The sequence below is a fragment of the Callorhinchus milii genome, unplaced genomic scaffold, assembly GCF_018977255.1.
Source record: "Callorhinchus milii isolate IMCB2004 unplaced genomic scaffold, IMCB_Cmil_1.0 Scaffold5, whole genome shotgun sequence".
Taxonomy (NCBI): domain Eukaryota; kingdom Metazoa; phylum Chordata; class Chondrichthyes; order Chimaeriformes; family Callorhinchidae; genus Callorhinchus; species Callorhinchus milii.
Genome location: NW_024704746.1, coordinates 22,634,339 through 22,654,319, shown reverse-complemented (window position 1 = coordinate 22,654,319; position 19,981 = coordinate 22,634,339). Strand labels below are relative to the sequence as shown.

Here is a 19,981-nt window from a genome sequence, read left to right as displayed (position 1 = left end):
TGACGTGATAGTTATCACTGGTGATAATAGCACATCACACTGCCAATGCTCCCACCCTGTGTGTTTGTTGGCAATCATAAGAACATAAGAATCTGTTGGCGAAAGAAGACCGAGGTCCACCTAGTTCGCCTTCCACCATCCTGGCAGCCGCTTGACATGTCGTGTCCCAAACTATACGCTGTAATCACCCTTTACATCTGTACTCCTGAAGTCTCGGCATACTGTCCAATAGGAGGTTTTTATTTTAAAAGCACATAGACAAAAATACAGCTAAATACAATCGAGGAAAAACACAGTCAAATGAAACATTTTGAAATCTACAAAAAAAATTTAAATGATTTGAAAGCTAAACACAACTTTTTTTTTACAAGAACATAAAAAATATACAGGACTAACAAATGATGTATTGTGATATTATGGATGCAAGTGGTTCGAGCTGTAGGTTTTTAGGTTAAAAAAAAATCCAAAAAAATTATTTTCCCCTCCCTATTCCCCCTCCAAAAAAAAGCTTAAAATAGTTTAGTTGTCTACGTACAATTTTTTTAAAAAAAAAACAATGCTTTTTTTTAAGCAGCACTTTGTAAATAACACAGGTCGAGACACATATAAACAGTTTTAATGGCAGTGGATAAAATATCTAAAAAATAAGTTGCTTCGGAAATAATATTTTACATAGTTATCTTGTTTTAGTTTTTTTTATATATTTATATATAAAATATGAAGGTTTGAAGCGGAAGTCCACTTGTCATTTACAATGAAACGCCCTCGGATTTTCCTGCAGGGTGACGAGTTTAGTTCTGATTGTTGTAGGGTGTTTTTTTTATATATATAAAACGTATATAAAAAACAAAGAATTCTTTTTTTTTTTTTTGCAGATTGTTTTGTTGGACAAAACTTATTTCCTTTTCACCTGCAAGTCAGCTTAGACCAGCCTGAAAGAAATTCACAAGCTTTTTAAAAGTTTATATTGCCTTCCGCACGTGTGTTTGTGTCCGCGTGTGTGTGTGTGCGTGCGTGCGTGAGTGCATGCGTGTGGGTGCGTGTGAGATGTGTGTGGCTTAGCCATTTGGGTTAGAATTGTTGCTAAGGTACATCCACCCCCCAAAAGAATTGAGGGTAAAAAAAAATAGTCTTTCTCCCCTACATTCTACTGTCTGATGAGATTAGTCAACAGCAAAACCTGCTGTTCCTCAGTCACTATTTTAGTTTTTTTTCATTCTCCGCACCAGCTTCATTCCCTCTCGTTTTCTTTCCTTTCCTTTTCTTCTCGTTTCCTTCGCGTGTGTTTTCTTATTTTCTTTTTAATTCGTAAATTTTAAAAAAAAGGAGCTTCTCTTCGCCTGGTCTGGAACCCGCACGGTTAACACATCCCGTGGTGATTGTTTCGGTCGATGATGTCCACGGGTGTAATGATCTCCCTTCGGCCTGGGGGAGCAGGGATTTTCATCTTGGGCTTGAAAAGGTTGGAGACGTAGAAAGCCTGCGGGTTTAGAAGAAGAGGCCAAGGTGAGACAACAGTGACGACGGCAACTTGCATTTATTTATCGAGCTCCCTTCACAGTGGAATGTAGGGAAGACATTTTTTTCTCTGGACATAGAAACGTAGGAACAGGAGTAGTAGGCCATTCAGCCCCTCGAGCCTGTTCCGCCATTCTACGCTATCCTGGCTGATCTGTACCTCAACTCCAATTACCCGCCTTTGCCCCATATCCCTTGAAACACTGACCTCACAAACATCTAACCACCTCAGCCTTGAAAATGTGAATGGATCACAGCACTTTTGGGGGGAGAGAGAGAGAGAGAGAGAGAGAGAGAGAGAATTCCAGATTTCCACAGACACCCAGCAAGGGAGAGGGGAGGTGGCTTTGGCATGTTGAAAGAGGTAGGATTTGAGCGGGATTTCCCCCACATTACTCCACATCGGGTCAAGTGCGTCGGGCAGTACGAGGACGCTGAGCTAATATTGGTTGAGTGAGGTTCCAACATCATTATTCCCTGCGGTGATTCAATGAACAAGTCATTTCAGTTGAATGTTTAAATAAATTCAGCCCACTCTTACTGCCGGCATCTGGAAATATCCCGTGGCCAGTTTCCCCGAAAAACTCATTGCTCAAACGTATCTGGTGGGCAATGTTCATCAGAGTTGCTGGATTGTGAATGGCTCAGCATAACCCCCGGTGACCCTACACTGTTTCTTTCTACGCAGTTGTATGAAATGAGAGCGAAAACATTTTTCCTCCCCACGGATAAGATTAATACACGGCAAACCTTATTGTGTTATGAGCAACTTCCTGCTGATTGTGAAATTTATTAGGAAAGTAAAGGGTAACATTTCTGGCAACACATCAGCCAGTTACTCAGTCACTACGCCTTTCTGTCCAATCAATCCCTCCACCTTGCCCTCTCCTGCCAATTTTCTCAGAGTCTGTTATTTAGGCTTCTTCCTAATAGAATCCAACCAACATATTCAACAAGCTCACACCTCTGCACATTGCCGTGACCCTAAATATATAAATAAATGTATAAATATTTATAATATAAACATATATATGAATAAATATATAAATGATAAACGTATTTTGGAGCTATAGTTGCCTCGACTACATCAGAGACGATGCCTATAACCTCTTTAAGGATAAAACGAACCTGAAAGCCATTTGGATAGTAATAATAATAATCCTTGCATTTGTTATAGGGCCTTATCACGTCTTCGAGACGTCTCACAGCGCTTTGTAGAATATACCGTGAAGTGAATTTTGTGAGCGAAAGTCTAAAGGGTCTCTGCAGTGTATTTGATATAGGTTACACGTGATTGAAGTGGAGCACTGTGTGCCCAGCATATTTCATTTAATATGGAGATATTGTTTCCTATCCCTGAATTATTTATCCGTTTTGCAACTCACGGCTGCAATTGGATAAGTGAAGCTAATGTGTCATCTATTACATTGTGCTTCAAAGCCTTACGATGAGTCAAATGTCTGGGCTTTGCATTGCACACACACACACACACCCACACACAAATACACACACCACACCCACACATACCAACACACACACACACACACACACCACACACGCTCACACAGTGTCAATGAGTTCAGTTAATGTTGAGAGTCCCGGTCGGTCGAGGTCCCAGACTGGATGCTTTGCTGTTTCTCACCACAATGCTGACAGGTTAAGTCACAGCTGCCATAGATGGCCACGACTGTACTAACTTCCTGGCTCTCCAATGGTCTCAGCTGACTGAAGGTTAGGAGGAGCCCCACATCTGACAATGCCAAGGGACAGGAGGGAAGCGGAAACTCTTAACAGGGCACTGGCCTGAACAGGAAACTTTTGCAGCTTCCACTGCAAACCTTCTGTTTTTATCTTGTAAAACAATAGTCACACCAAGTGGATTCACAGCGAATTCTTCAATGGACACAACGCTCATCGAATGTCTTTGAAGATCGGGTGGCAGCTGATACTAATTCTCACTAATGAATCCCATTTATACGATCACCAAAGGTCACAAAACCCACGCAGTCACTCCACTCTGCAGTATATCCCGTGAAGCGCTTTGGGACATGAAAGGCGCTTTACCAAATGTAAGGATTATTTATGACTGCAATTTAAAACACAAGACTAAAAGAGGTCAATGTGACCATTACACACCAAAAAAGATTGTTGCGAAGATGAAAATACTCTTCTGCTTAATTTAACTTTCGCTTTTAAAATCTAATGACGTCCTTTATAGATAATCCTAGCCTGAGGTGTATGTAGTCTGACACATACAGAATGCTGACTATGTCTAACCAGCGTACGCGAGTAGACATAAGACAAGGTACTAGGAATGTCTTAAGGATACTAACAGCAACCAGTGAAGCCCACTTTATGGATAATTTCAGTCTTTGAGAACACCTCCACAGACATCCCAGTCAAAGAAAGTTTGCAGCCCTCTCTCTCTCTCTACTTGGGATTTGAGTCACAGGCATTCAATAACAATAATAATAAACCTTGCATTTGATATAGCGACTTATCACAGCTTCAAGACGTCTCAAAGCACGTCGCAGATATACATTTTGTGGGCGAAATGCGGCAGCCAATTGTGCACAGCAGCGTCCCACAGACAGCCGTGGATTGAGTGACCAATTTTTTTTAAGGGATTATTACCCCTGGCAAAGCAATCCGCCAATCAACTAACAACCGGGTTGCTACTTACTGCACGGTAAGCAGAGGCGTGTGTGTGTGTGTGTGGGGGGGGGGGGGTAAGGAAACTTGCCTACGGTTTCGCCCTGCCTGGGAATCGAACCCCACATCCTCTCACTTGCGAGGCGAGTGCTCTAACCACTCCATATCTCGAAGGATTCCATATCAGGGCTATTCCACATGACTTAACCAAGTAAAATGGCTCTGCAGCCCCTTTGCCCCTCACATGTACTGTACAGTAATACCAATCCCAATTCGCTACTGATAACCTGCGATGGCTTTTTGCCTCTTCCCGATCCCCACCGCCCCACCCAACCCCAAACCATATAAGCAGTCACTGCACAAAGAAAGTCGGGAAAAACGGTTTCTCACAAGAAAAGTAGATTTGAAAACAAAGCTGCCCTCTTTGGGTCAGGTCACAAGTCCAACCAAGTTGCTTGTTAGCAAAACGGAGACAAAAGCAGGAGCCCATGTAATATTCATCTTTAAATAACTCCCGGCTTCCGAACAAACCTCCCTTTAATGATCAGCTTTGGTCCCACACTTTGACGTCTGCAGTCTCACAGTGCTAGGATTCTAGAAGGAGGCCAATTATGCCAAACTAAGATAATTGCGCATTCTGACCCGAGTTAAGAGCAGTTTGAGTGAATGGATGAATAGAGACTTTTTTTGGGGGGTTGGAGGGGTAAGTGGGGGGGGGGGGGGGGTGGGGTCGAAAAAGTGATATGTATTACTTTAGAACAAATAAATGTTCTGCTGCGGCATTGATTAAATACTCTCCTCGTGAAAAAAATTACATTTTGCGCAGAAGGTTGCTGAAGGAAGAAAGCCTTGTACCTATTGAAAAACTCTTTCTCCCCCACTTCCCTCTCCCCCACTCCCTCCCCACTCCCGACCCACAATAGGATAGCGCAGCCACTGAGCCTCACCCTGTCTATAATGGCTGGGAAAGGGCAGTGTTTGACTGACCTGTGTCTCAAAGATTCCCATTGACAAATATTCAGATGCTGCTCCTGAAGTCTGAGGCTAAATTTTATTAGCACATTGTTACACAACATCCTGTCCTGATGGCACGTCCATCCCCCCCTTTAAATGCAATGCGTTGGCTTGAAACGGCCCACACTATTTTCAGACATGTTCCGCTTCCTCTGCTAACTAGTCCGCACCCTTGGAGCAATCTCGAGGGGATAAGGAGGAACATAAAAGAGGAAAACGAGGAGGAAAATCTGTTTGGCATATTTCACAGCACAACGCCTTGAAAGCATTGTTTGACTCCTTTCAACAACCAAGAATCTCTGTAAAGAGCCTCTTATCTCATAAAGATGTTTAATAATAATCCTTGCGTTGGATCTAGCGCCTTATCAACTCATTGAGCTGTCTCAAAGCGCTTCACGGAATATACTGTAAAATGGATTGACTGTGTGTTTTGTGGGCGAAACGCGGCAGCCAATTGTGCACAGCAGCGTCCCACAGACAGTCGTGGATTGAGTGACCAAATATATATTTTTTTGAAAGGATTATTAGGCCAATCGACTATCAACTGGGTTCCTACTTACAGGCTGGGTAAACAGAGGTGTGTGGAGTAAGGAAAGGTTTCACCCCGCCTGGGAATTGAACCTGGATCCTCCGGCTTGCGAGGCGAGCCAGGGGACTGCACGTTGACATTTCTTTATCTTTTCACGGAGGATCAAATCCTGGCCCAAGCTCAGGCCATGTGGTTCACCACTGTTGTCAGGTTTACTGGTGCTCACAGCAATCTGCTGCACACAGTATCTTTATTTCCCACGACACCATCGGAAGAACCTTATTGTATTTGTTATTGGAATAGTGAACTGTCGAGGGAGATTACGTTTAGAAAGCAGAATGGAGGAAATGGCCATTCATCACTGAAGTTAGAAACTTTTTTTTACAATAACAATAATAATGATAATCCTTGCATTTGATACAGCGCCTTATCACTTCTTCTATACGCCTCAAAGAGCTTCACAGGATATACTGTAAAGTGAATTGACTGTGTATTTGTGGGCAAAACACGGCAGCCGATTGCGCACAGCAGCGTCCCACAAACAGTCGTGGATTGAGTGACGAAATTATTAGTTTTTTTTCTTGAGGGGTTATTATCAGGCGTGTGGAGTAAGGAAACTTGCCCAAGGTTTCGCCCTGATCTGCCGGGAATCGAACCCAGGTCTCTCGTTTGCGAGGCAAGTGCTCTAACCACTGAGCTACGGAACATGTCGTAAAAAAACAAGCTCATATAAAGGATTGGTCGGGCTCCCACAGATTGACACACACTGATGGGACTCTAGCACTCAGCGTCCACAATGCCTGTTTATTAATCCAATTTCCTTTTTGTGATGCAAAGTTCCCATTGACATTGGATATGACAGCGCAGCAGGTCACGCGTGGAATTATCGAGTAATCAAACTATTACGTTAATTATACCGGTCAACGGAAAAGCACTTCTTGTGTGAAACGCACCACTTCCGAACGCCAGAGGTCAGGCAAAACAAAAAAATCCCTATAGATTAGTTTCCGATCAAGCTATCATCTGCCGTACAGTATCCACTTGTTAAGGGCCAGTGATAGCTATCAAAATAGCCTTGCAAACGAATTTCAAGTGACTAATACACATTGCACCCTGAGTAATGGGGCTCACTTCCAACATCTGGGTGGTACAAATGCATGAGTCAGCCTCACACCCCCAACTGCAGTAGAACAATGTAGTGCCGTGTAACAGAGATAAGGAGGAGGCGAGGGGTCATGGTTAACAACTGCATTAATAAGCGGCCACAATGTGCTCAGGAAGAATGCGCCTTTCAGCCACGATACAATGAGCCACAATTGAAAATATTCAGATCCCTCGGTGTGAACTGCGTTTGTTACTCAACGACCAAGTATTGAGATGAAGAATTCTGACCTTCTGAATCCCCACGTTATGAATTATGCACCGACCCAGCATGATATCATTGTGTTTACTTTGGAGGCCGCCTCTTGCTGTTTGGGGGAATCTGCTGCTACGGGGATTAGCTGTTATGTGGCACGCTGACATCTTTGTGATTCTGTTATTAAAAAGTTTTCTTCGAAGAAAACTTCCCCCGCCATCTCCCCTCCTCCCCCCACCCATGGCTCAGGGAGGTAGAGCCACTGTCTCAATTCTAACTGGGTCAATGCAAACCCTGGAGATCCCGCATGGCTGTGTTGATCTCAGTTGGAAAGCAAGGTGGCCTTGGCCTTAGCACAACTAAGTTAGGAACAGGTAAACACAGCCAGACTATCCACTGCTGATCCTTGAAAGTGCACCTTTGTGGGCTTTGGAATGAGGATTTTCACCAGCATTTACCACTGAGTTAGTTACCAAACTCCTCCAGTAGCTCGGTTCTTGATAGCGTGAAACAGAGTTCTACCGTGGTTCATAAAGGGGATCGGGGAAAAGGAGCTATCATTTTGGCATCTTCAGTACTAGGTTGGGTTGAGCTGAGGGGGGGAGCAGCATAGCAGGCAAGGTTGCTGTTCCTGATCACTAGTTAGTGACCCAACTGATGCATCAACTTATATTAACGGTATTAACAGGGGAGAGGGACAGACAGCAAACAGAAAGCAACGTCATGAGAACACAAACCTCACAGTAGTTATTAATTCCCACTCCAATAAATCTTAACATCTTTAAAGGCAAAGTGGAGGGGATGGGGGAGAGGGGATTTAATAAAGAAAATCTGCACAAGAGAGAGTTCCACTTCTATATGGAAAAAATGCAAATTAAAGGGAATTTTAATTGCATGGCCTACTTTTTAATCAAAACAAGAAAGTTTTAAATAAAAACACCTTTTTATTAAAGGAAAAAGAGAGCTCAATAGAATTTCTTTCGCATTTTAATCGCAAGGGAAAAGTGGAAGGGACAAGTTTTATTATTCGAAACGCATGCTAGCGATTCATTCATGTTTTAAGCCCTAATTGTTACCAGATATTACTTTGCGTTAAATAGGTCAATCTTGGGATTCTTAGAAAAACTGTTGTTATTCATTAAATTGTTAACCTTATTAGTGGTGAAAGGCAGAATTTTTCAAATTCCCAATTTACACGACGTGCAATTTTATTTGATCTCAGACTTGTGATGAAATCTTGGGAGACCTTTAGCACTCTCAGAGTTGGCTTCCCTTTGGGCTTCTTAACAACAACAACTTGTGTTTATAAAGCACCCGTTATGCGGAGTGGTGTCCCAGATCACTTAACAGCACAGAGCTTGATGTCAAGCCAGGGAGAGAGGGGACATGACTGTGGGCAAGGTCGGAGAGCAAGGTCTTCAGGTGCGATCTGAAGATTCGCCAGGATGGAGCAATGACGGGCAAGGAGAGGGCAATTCATATTTGCAAAATCTTAAAATTACCAAACAAGTCACTGTTTTCCCTCTGCCTTCTTACGTCACACTGCAGACTCTAGATTGCTCCCCTCCCACCGAATTTGGTCACTCAATCCACGACCTTTTGTGGGACGCTGCTGGGAGCAATTGGCTGCCGCATTTCACCCACAAGATATACAGTCAATCCGTTTCACAGTATGTTCTCTGAAGCGCTTTGAGACGTCGTGAAGACGTAATTAGGCGCGATATCAAATGCAAGGATTATTATTATTATTATTATTATTACAAGCGTCAACACTAAACCTGATGTAATACCCTGACTAGTCAATGGTGACAGTATCCTCCGAATGCTCCAACACTACATGAAGGCGCCCTTTAAGGAATACCGCAAATTTGACCCGTTTATGTGATTGCCATTGTAAATGTATGCACGCTTACAATCTAATCGAGAGTTAAATAATTCTTAAGTGAATAACTTATCAGTTAACATCGACAGCTTCAGTGTAAAAGTATTAAGGTTTTTATGTGTGGATCTGAACCACACTATAAATATGTTCTGATCGAATACAATGTGCAAATGTGTTGCCATGTTTTGTTTCCCTCAGTAGAATGAAAGGCATCTACATTGTTGTGGTCTTTTTAAAATAGATTGTGGTTACTATAAGAAAAACCCAGAGATACTGGTGAGGAATTTGCTATTTTGATCTAAAGGAAAGTGAAAGAGAGAGAGAGAAGGGGGATGATCCAAAGAAATTTAGAAATGTGAGAGCTGAAAGTTTCACAGGACCGATATATTTATGATGACCTTTCAAAACTTACGATCTTGCAAAATTGCAGGAAAAAAATCTTAATTCAGAAGCCTTTTTTTTCCTCAAATGAAGACTGAATTCGAAAACGTTCCAGAATTCTGCGCTATCTCAAAGTTTAAGTCAAAGGTCTTGCGTTGCTGTAACTCTAGTCGACTGTTCCAAGGTAAAGGAAGAAAGGGAAATGGTTTACTAAGTCCTGGCTGACCTCTCTGAACTTGTTTTCTTGTTTGTGTGGCACAAGTTACACAGCAGCAGAATGAGTATAGCAGAGCGCTCCAAGTGTGACACTGACCTCAACTCAAAAGCTTTAAGCTGTAATCAACCCTTCCTCTAGATGATGAACACACATGTTTGAGGCCGCTAGTAACTTCTCACAGAACAAAGAAATTGGCAGGTATGCTGGAGGAGGTAATAATTTCCACTCGGCACACTTCCTCTGTTCTCAGGGAGCTTCGGGAGCCGAGCTCCATTCAGCTTTTGTGCTGTTGACTCAGAACTGTCGAGAATGTGCTTCAGACTATCGTGAGAGAGAGAGAGAGAGAGAGAGAGAGATGGATGATAAAATCACATGAGGTAACACTTACTATGAAATAGGCCACCAGGGCTCCCTGTACGAAGCCAGCCAAAACGTCCGTGGGATGGTGCTTATGGTCTGAGACACGAGACAGCCCAGTGTAGAAAGCCATCATCAGCAGGGTGAACTGCAGCAAGGGGCGTAACAGCCGACCTCCCCTCCATGTGAACCGAGCCTGCAGATAGAACTGTAGAGAGAGAGGAGAGAGAAAGACAAGAGCGAGGCACGTTATTAGCTTACGTGAAGTCACAGGGATGGATAAAACACAGAACACGAGAGAGAGGTTGCCAAGCGAATGGTTCATCCGCGAATACTTTCCTACTCCGCTCTCATTACACCACCAAGTGATTTTCTTTAAGCGTCTGTCTAAGTTTCCTTTGAAAAGCATTGATGGGCCCCATCTGTCTAACAAGCAACAACTTGCATTTACACAGCGCCCCTCACGTTGGGTAGCGTCTCGGAGCAGAGTCTAAGAACGAGCCGGGGGGGGAGAGGGAGTGGGTGGGGAGGGTTGTCGGGGGAGATGACCGTACGCACGATCAGAAATAAAGGTCTTTCTAACCTCCCCGTTAATGGTGATTAACCAATTTGCCAAACCCTGGATTCTATCTCAATCCAGACCCTGGCGGGGAATTTCCACGCTGGGTTTATTGCGCAGCGAGATCCATTCGTTCACAAAATTACCACTCGCAAATCCCAAAGGAAATCCTATTCGCTGCAGCGAGGGTTCTGAGGTGTCAATAATCATCAACGTTGAGCAAACGTCTCATCAATGGCGATGGATGTTTATGTTTAACCCATTGGCCACCGAAGGCATCATTTGACATCAACACAGATCGGAAGTTAAAAAAACCAACAGTTGTTGAAACCCCAGCAACTATTTCTTTCATCCCGTTCCCACAATATTCCATGTGGTTTGCTGGGTGCTTGCCTGCGTGGGGGCATTTTCACAAAGAATTTAAGCTGGGTATCACCCCCAATGTGCTCGAGCCCCTGTACTCTGTCTGGGATGGCATGTGTGCTTCATACTCAATAGGCTAAACGCACCTGGTTCAACAGGAATGAGCTTTGTGTTTGATACAGTGACAATAATGTCAAGAATGTCTCAAAGTGCTTTGCGTAGCTTCCCTGCAAATCTCTGCGTCCCTTTTGAAAACCGGAGCCCCCTAAATTGCCACCAATTTACCCCCCCGCCACCACTCTCCGGGTACAAACTCCGCACTGGCGCCCAAAGAGGCCTCAACATTTGCGTTGCTAAATTAATACGGCAGTTTACTGATGACCAGAAATAAATAGGAGCGACTGCCACAAAGGATCTGGTGAGTTAAGAGGAAAATGCACTGTGGGCAGGACTTGAGCTTTGAAAGTAAAGATTAAACCCAGGCGTTGTTCCCAGCATTGAAATGATGACAGTCCCACAGTATAGTGTGCTGGTGTGGGGGTGGGGGTGTGTGTGTAGGAATGATCTCATGGCTGTTTCTTCGCAAGCCACAGAGCGAGCACTTCTTCCCAGTTCCTGTGGGAATACGATAGAGGAGGAGGGGGAGGGTGGGGGTGAGTAACGACAACGAAAGGAAGAGGTAACAGGAAGCACAGCACACTTCCCAGAAATTACAGATTCTGAGCTAGATTGGCCCATGAGATCGGACGGTCAGACCACAAGCCCTGGAAACGACTCCAGCAAATTGTTGTCTTCCTGTGCAAGCTTAAGGAAGAGGTGGGACAGGGTTTGGTGCAGCAGGTCTGAGACTGAGGCTCATCACAGTAATCAGGGTTGGGTGACCCAGTGGGAAAAGCTACTGGTCACATCACTCACCAGGAAGCCAGGAAGAAGTGTCCCACCCCAAGGGTTTTGCACGCGTTTCAAAGAGTAAAGTACCAATGCGTTGATGTACTCCTCTAAAGGATTTGCGATTATCTAAGGGGTTTAAGTAATCCCATTGATCTGAACTGCCGCGTAATCCTAATGTCGTGGGGTGGGGAAGAGGTGAGCTGTCTGTACATTCACTGACATATTGCTTATTCGCGCATCTTAAGACTTTACAAACGGCTGGTCAGAGATAGCGTGGGGAATACACCCTCTGTGTGAAACTCTATGCAGAAACACTAGTGAGTTCCACTCTAGTGACTCACAAATGTGGATTGGGACTACGCCATGTCTCACTGTCTGACCTTCAGGATTACTTGGAATCAAGTCACCATTTACACACACGCACCATAACACTGCACAGGCCTAGCATTGCTAAATCTGCAGTCTGCAGTTGCATAACTTTTCCAGAAAATTTGTCTCGGTCACCTTATCCTGAAGCGCACACGAGGAAACTCCAAGGGCTCTTAATTGCCAGCTACAGTTTCTCTTTCCAGTAACATGATGAGAACTGACTGGGACTTCAAACAGCCCAAAGATAATACAAAACAACTCGACAAATACTCAACAATTCCCATAAGCTACTGTAGTTTTTCTAGCACCAGAGCTGGTTATTTTCCTTCATGGATGAAATGGTGCTGAAATCCCCCTCTATGTTACGGTTTTGAAGCCCCCTATGTTGCCCGCCAGGCCGGTTTTGAACAGATGGATCACATCTCGAACCGCCAAGAACTTTAATAGTTTTCTTTCCCTTAAATTTCCGTTTCCTGCTCTAATATTTTTTTGCCAATGTCAGCAACTTTGTTGGGTTCCTCACTTCCATTTCACTTTTATTTTCGTTGCTTCGCTCTTGAGAATTACTTTAGGGTCAAGTGGCCATCTACGCCACCAGTGCCTCCACAGCCACTCGGAGATGTAAAAATATTGTCCTCCTATGAATTGGTGCTACCCTTCAAATGAGATGTTGTCTGTTTTGGAAGACGCCATTGATCGAGTCGCTGTTCAACAAGAAGAGAACAATAACTTGTATTTATACAGCGCCCTTTATGTGGGGCAAGGTCTCAGAATACTTTTTGGAGAAGGGAGTTTCGACAAGGCAATCCCCCAGTTAAAATTGCTCATTCACTTCACGGTTGTTTGTGGGACACTGCTGTGCGCAAATCGGTTGCTGCGTTTCGCCCACAAAATACATAGTCACTATACTTGGTGGAGTAAAATCGTGTGAAGTATTTTGAGACGCCCTCCAATTGTCAAAGGCACTGCTTCAAATGTAAGGATTATTATTATTATTATTATTATTATTATTATTCTAAATTGGAACCGAAATTCAGAACGTCACACCTAATAATAGATGAAACTTTGAAGAGAGGGAGCCACAGGGAAATCAAGCTGTTGAGTTGACAGGACTCAAGAGTATGAATGGAGATCTTTAATCTGAATATGCTGTAAACTCACAACAGATTTAGTTGAAGGAGTAAACAGACCATAAATGAATCGCACTGCAGTACAAACCCAATGATCTGGTACACCGAGGTCCAGTTAAATAAAGCATATTGTTTTTCACTAATACTTGTCTGCAGTTGTCCCTTCCCAAAGAACTTTGACATCCCACACAGTAATTAGATATTGGTTCCTTGCCGTTCTGATGGCTCGATTAACTATTGAATGGGAACCGCTGGGAAAATTGACCTTTTCTGTCCTTCTGCCCTGAGCTCCAGTAACGCCGCTAATATATTTGGGGCACTTTGAGTCAGGCTTCGTTTCTGGTGCAACAACAGAAGTCGCTGATGTAAGGTCATGGACCTGAAACATTAACTCACATTCCTCTCTCCGTAGATGCTGCCTGACCTGCTGATTGTCCCCAGTGACTTCTGTTTTTATTTCAGATTTCCAGCATCTGCCAGTATTTTGTTGAGTTTCTGGTGCAGCCTGAGCTCTGAAAACTCAGGGCGAACCCGATCACAGTGCCTGTCACTGAAGCTCCACCTGCAGATGATACATATCCTGAAGCACCGACTGTTGCACTTAAAGGACATATCAGGAACCAGGAATCAAATCACTGCACTGCACAGCAAATCAGGGAAATCATCTTTATGTGATGACAGGGACACTTCTTAAAGAAGAACTTACAGGGGGAAAAAAAGCCTTTAAAATCAAAACCTGGGATTCTCTGAAAAATTAAAAAGAAACATTTGATTCCACAAATATTTTCTCCGATAGCATCTTCTTCTATGTGTTTTTAGAGACTCTTTGCGTCAATTTCCCATGCAGTAATTCCTACTTTTAGACACAATTTTCACAAGAAAACAGAAGCACAAGTTGACCTAATGCTCAACTGCCACCCTTTGATACTTGTGAATAATAAATGTACTGATTTTGCACTGCACTAATGGATTGTTGATCCTTTTTCTGTTAAACTGCTTCACAGATGTGTTCGTTTAAAAAGAATACTGTTTATTGAACTCTTTCCCTTTCTAAAGAAGCAGGAACTGTATTTTGCTGCCACAATAATTTTGCCACAAGCTTTCTGAGAAAGCAGGTTAGACTTCAGTGCCTGCTGCAACCACACACATAATTACGGTACTGTAGACCTAAATCGTTGCTGCAGGAAAGCTACGATGGTTATCTCAGTTTAACTTCCGCACTGAATAGTTTCTGACAGACGCGATAGTTGGCGAGACAACATAAGGCTCAGCTGAACTTATTCCCGCAACTAGAATTGCCATCCGACCAGCGCACCTCTTCGCCCTGAAATCATTTTAAAATCATCCGCGAGTCTGATATTGTGCTTTGCACGTCATCAAAACATCTCGAGGATTTACAGTAAATCGTGGTGTCTGCGTGTTTGTAGGTAAAACCCAGCAGCCAATTTGTGGGCAGCAATGTTCCACAAACAGCCATGAAGTAAACAACCAATTCTTTTCTCTAAGGCAGAAACGGCCAACTTGTGGCCTGCGAGCCTCATTACACACGTAAGATTGTCACGCGTGTTAGCCATCCCTAACCTAAGGGATTGTTGGCCAGGCCACCAGGATAAACTCCCTTCTCTCATCATTAGTGCCATGGGATTTTTAACATTCATCTGAACAAGCAAACATGATGTCGATTTATTGTCTCATCCCAAGGACGGATTGCAGCAGAAAGGGTAGAGCAAAGCGTCAGCACAAATGTGGCCCAGATTTTCTTGCAAAGCATCCAAGGAGATGCCTGTTTATCAAAAGTGATGAGGTACAAATCAAAGTTGCTGAGAGAAATACAAATGAGGCAAATATTTGTGTAATAACTTGTTTTTGGATAGCTTTCGAAGAAGGGAGCTTTATCTAAAAGCTTCTAAGAACAGGAACACTGCACATTTAAAACTCCAACAAAAACAATCAGTGAAGCACAAATTGGAATGGATGCAGTTTTATCCTGATTTCTTAGAAAAGCCTGTTCTTTCAACATTTAGCTGTTCTAAAGTAATTATTTCTAGCCAAAACGCACAATACTGCAGGTGCTGGAGATCTGAAACAAGAACAGAAGTTGCCGGGAACACTCAGGAGATCGGGCAGCATCTACGGAGAAAGGAAAGTGAGTCAACATTTCAGTTCTGATGAAGGGTCGTGGATCCAAAAGGTTGACTCACTTTCCTTTCTCCATAGACGTTGCCTGAGCTGCTGAGTGTCCCCAGCGATTTCTGGTTTTGATAATTATTTCTAGCGCCTTGTCACATCTTCAAGACGTCTCAAAGCACTTTACAGAATTCATTGTAAAGTGAATTGACTGTATGTTTTGCTGCACAATAATAATAATAATAATAATCCTTGCATTTGATATAGCGCTTTTCACGTCAGGAGGACGTCCCAAAGCGCTTCACAGAACACACTGTAAAGTGAATTGACTGTATATTTGTGGGCGAACGCGGCAGCCAATTGCGCACAGCAATGTCCCACAAACAGTCGTAGATTGAAAATGACCAATTTATTATTGTTTTTGGTTTTGGAGGGATTATTATTAGGCTCTGTGTGGAGTAAGGAAACTTGCCCAAGGTTTCGCCCTCTGCCTGGAATTGAACTCAGGTCTCTCACTTGCAAAGCGAGTGCTCTAACCACTGAGCTACAGGACTCCACAAGCTCCCGAACTGTAAAAGGATTAAGGGAAGAGATCTAGAAGGTGGAATGGATATTAAAATAATGAATGGCTGTAAATTTATGTTTCTATGCAATCAGTCCAATAGGAAACGATTGAGGATTTATGTGACTTTCCAAATCACATGATGTAATTTCTGTTTTGTTCCACATTTCTTTCCAATCCATATTTCCAACCCAAGTTTGCTGTATCAACGTTATGGGAAGGACTCATTCTGAACGGGACAGTTGTCATTTTCGAATCGGCAATTGTCAACAGCTCTTCAAGCAGAAGGCAAACCACAGAATTAGCCAAACTCCGTGCCACACAGAAAGCCAGATGTGGAAACGCAGAAACCCTGCCACAGTATTGTTTGTTTGTGTTATCTTCCTTTGGCTGAGGCTATGTTTGTGCAACTGCATGCAATTACAGGCACCCTGACCTTCCTTTCTTACAGTGATTACTGAGAGTATCTGGAGCTGTGTTCTACTGAGCTGGATTTCTGAGGCGCTCGGAAGGCAAAACCAGCGCATTATTCTGTGTGGATTCAGTCAAGTCAGGTTTTATTACATCAACCGGCACGAGTCATTACATCCAAGTCACTCGTATTATTAATTGATATCCTAAAAGGAATGATGGATGTTTGCAACCGAATCACTTTGACTGAGCATATGGAAAACCACGCCTCGTCGAGCGAGAGAATAGTATCCAATCTAATTCTGAAATCAGCATCATCCACTTTCTGTGCACCAGCCAGTGTCAATCGCTACCCCATGGGAAAGCCGCTATATAAAAAGCAAGTTGTTGTCGTTGTTCTTGTTAATCATTTGTGATTTGAGATGCCTTTCCAGTAACTAATAATCAGAGAAGCTTTATATGTGTTTTTCTTTTAAAAGCTGCTCCTTGTTTTTTTTTACTGTTCACAATACGTGGCAGCCAGGAGAGGGAATGAAGGTCTATGAAATGATGGATCCGTCCTACAGCTTTGAGCTGCAGACACAGTGAGAAAACAATGAGCGTTGGCCGGTTCGGCTTCAACCACCTGTTCAATTACAAATACTTGCACGGAAGCCAACACGGCAACAGTCTCCCACTTGGCTTGGATAAAAGCCACAACAATACCTTCCATCGCAAAACATTTTGCATTGTTAAATGGGACCTTTTAAATAGGAGCAAAAGAATTTGAGAATTATTCTTCCTCCTGACCTCTCAATTTCCGACAAAGTGACAGATTGCTGCTCAGAAACAGGATAAACAGCCAATTTATGCTCTTGATTTATTAATGGTTCAGCATCTTGGCTTTGTCTCTGTCCAGCTGTTGCTGGAACAAGGCTGATCGGGAAAAGCAAGCAGAGCCCCAGCTCAATTGAGAGACTCCAAAATTAAACTGTGCGGCCATTATTACAGGGAAATAAAAATTGGCTGCATCCTAATTGTCAAATTGGACCTAGTTATTCAGCACATTGGAAAAACATCCAACAGGCGGTCAGTCAACAATGACCTCATGTTTAATGGAGCCAAGAGGTAGGTATGTAGTTACATTTTCACAGGATTGTCATTGAAATAAAAAATCTCATGCAGATTATTACGGCTGCTGTTTTCACTCGAACTTTCTCTACGCAGATAACACTTCCTTCCATTATGCTTCGACTCTCTATCAAGGGTTTGGTTTTATACTGTGTTTTCTATAGATAATGAGCCCCGGTTTCAATCTTAGCTTTTGATAAGAAGAGAAAAGGCTCTCCTATTTTTTGGCAGTGCTAAATCCTTGTTCGTTATACATCGAATCAGAGGGAGCTGAAAAGATTGGGGGGCTCACTGGGTCAACGCAAATTTGTTTCTGTGCTAGAACTAGGCTGGAGCCATAATCAAGGTTAAAGCATGTAGCTCTTTCATGCAACTATGTAAAGAATATCCACAGAAACATGTCAAGTATTTATACTATAAACTTCTAAACAAGCTGGGACCTTGGGACTTAAACAAGACAATGTACAGTATTGTAAGATATCAGGCAACAATTCAATATACATTTCCGTCAATTAACGTTAAGTGTTTATACGCTGGAGTGCTGAAGAAGCAGAGAAAAGATTCCATTTTAAAAATTTGTAACTAAAGTAGTTTGTATAAAATGTGCCAATATCCCTCTTTAAACCGTCATTATATATAGGACTAGGAGCTGGAAATGGGATGTGATTTTAAGCAACTTCAGTGAACCAGAAACACCTTAACCAACAATAATAGACATTTAATAATAATAATAATCCTTGCATTTGATATAGCGCTTTTTACGTCAGGAGGACGTCCCAAAGCGCTTCACAGAACACACTGTAAAGTGAATTGACTGTATATTTGTGGGCGAACGCGGCAGCCAATTGTGCACAGCAATGTCCCACAAACAGTCGTGGATTGAAAATGACCAATTTATTATTGTTTTTGGTTTTGGAGGGATTATTATTAGGCTCTGTGTGGAGTAAGGAAACTTGCCCAAGGTTTCGCCCTCTGCCTGGAATTGAACTCAGGTCTCTCACTTGCAAAGCGAGTGCTCTAACCACTGAGCGACAGGACTCCTTAACTTTGTAAGGAACAATTAGAAGCAGTAAACAAAAAAAAGCAGGTAGATCTCCAAGTACTCGATCTTATTTTTTTTAATCTTACCCATTCATAAGGCAGCTTCAGTGGGGGAGGAGATGATATAATTGGAGAGTGGGTCACACAGTTGCCAATTTTCCTTGGCACGCAGAGTGTTGGAGATTACAGCACTGGCCAGAAACCCATGGTAATGAGGTGGTTTCAGCAATGAGAACGAGTAATCCCTTCATTATACAACTTTTTTGGGGAAACTTTAAGATTGATTGAATTTCGACTGAGAATTTGTATTGAGGACTATTTGTACTGAGAGATTGAAATAGGTATGAATTCAGTCGAAACCGCTTGTTGCAGAGCCGGGGCTCGACAAGACACACAGGGGAAGTACTGTCCCTTTAACCATGTCTTGGATGCACAATTTCACATCAGTATTAGTAATCCTTTCGTATCTGCAATTGCCTTTACGTGACCCCCGATTCAATTCTACTCAGTGAATTCTTTATTTATTACGCAATTAATAACCAACCGTGACACTTGGCAAAAGAATGCACAAAGAGGCTAAATGAGCGTGCGCTGCCAATCTCTCACAATCACCATTTGTCTCGAGCAAAGACCTGTACCCAGACCCGAGTCTCTGAAAAAACCCACAGCTGAATGTGGACCTGGTTTTGTTACCTCCCTTGGCGACACGGCTACAAGCCAAATACTGCAGTTTCACATTGCCGGTCTCTCCGTAGAGGAAAAGATTTTCCCTTCTCCCTCTTTCCTCCCTCTCGGTCACGTTCGACAAAGAGAATGTCCTACTACTTATGTAGACAAAATATCAGGAAGCCTGATAATAGAACCCACAAAGGTTGCATAGCACTAGAAATATTCCCTGTGTGAAACTGGAATAGTGCCATGTAAACCCAAGTTGGTTTCCACTTTCTGCTGGATCAAGCTGTTTTAGCACTTGTCCCTTTCAAGACTTTGGAAGTGGGGGGTTGGGAGGAAGGAATGTTCCTGTCGTGCACTTATGAACCAGGATAAAATTTCACTTGCATGATATTTCAAAACTTAAAGAGTTTTAAATGAAGCAAATCTCAGCCGAGTCCTAATTTTATTAAGCAAACGGATTTTTAGAATCCATGTTCCGACTATCGTTGGTTTATTTAAAGTTGGCGACATTAATAATAACTGATTGTTTTTTTTCCCAGTCTTATTTTGCAGTTGATGTTAAAGGATGGAACCTCATGGCACAGTGCACAGAGTGGTAGATGTTACAACACAGGAGGAAATCCATCACTTGCAAGTACTAACTCCTCCATTGCAGCTAAAGTATCTCAATTCCTTCCTCCCTCCCTCCCCGCACTCCCTCATATTTTTCCTCTTCAAGTATTTATTCAATTTCCTTTTTTCAAGTGGTCTTTAGAATTACAAACCGCTCCCCTCACCCCCACCACCAACCCACCCCACCCCCACGCAAAATTGATCATGCACATCGCGGTTGATTG

General features: G+C 42.9%; 1 protein-coding gene across 2 annotated transcripts in view; it reads right to left on the bottom strand.

Annotated features, from left to right (window-relative positions):
* Window positions 1-219: 219 nt before the first annotated feature.
* Window positions 220-19,981, bottom strand: part of plpp3 (phospholipid phosphatase 3) — a 71,467-nt gene continuing 51,705 nt past the window's right edge. The window contains exons 5-6 of one of the 2 annotated variants that reach the window (XM_007899893.2): window positions 9,939-10,115; window positions 220-1,480 (exon numbers count right to left, since the gene is read on the bottom strand). In XM_007899893.2, the coding sequence (XP_007898084.1) occupies window positions 1,361-1,480; window positions 9,939-10,115 (297 nt within the window). In that variant the 3' untranslated portion in view covers window positions 220-1,360. 2 annotated transcript variants of the gene reach the window in all.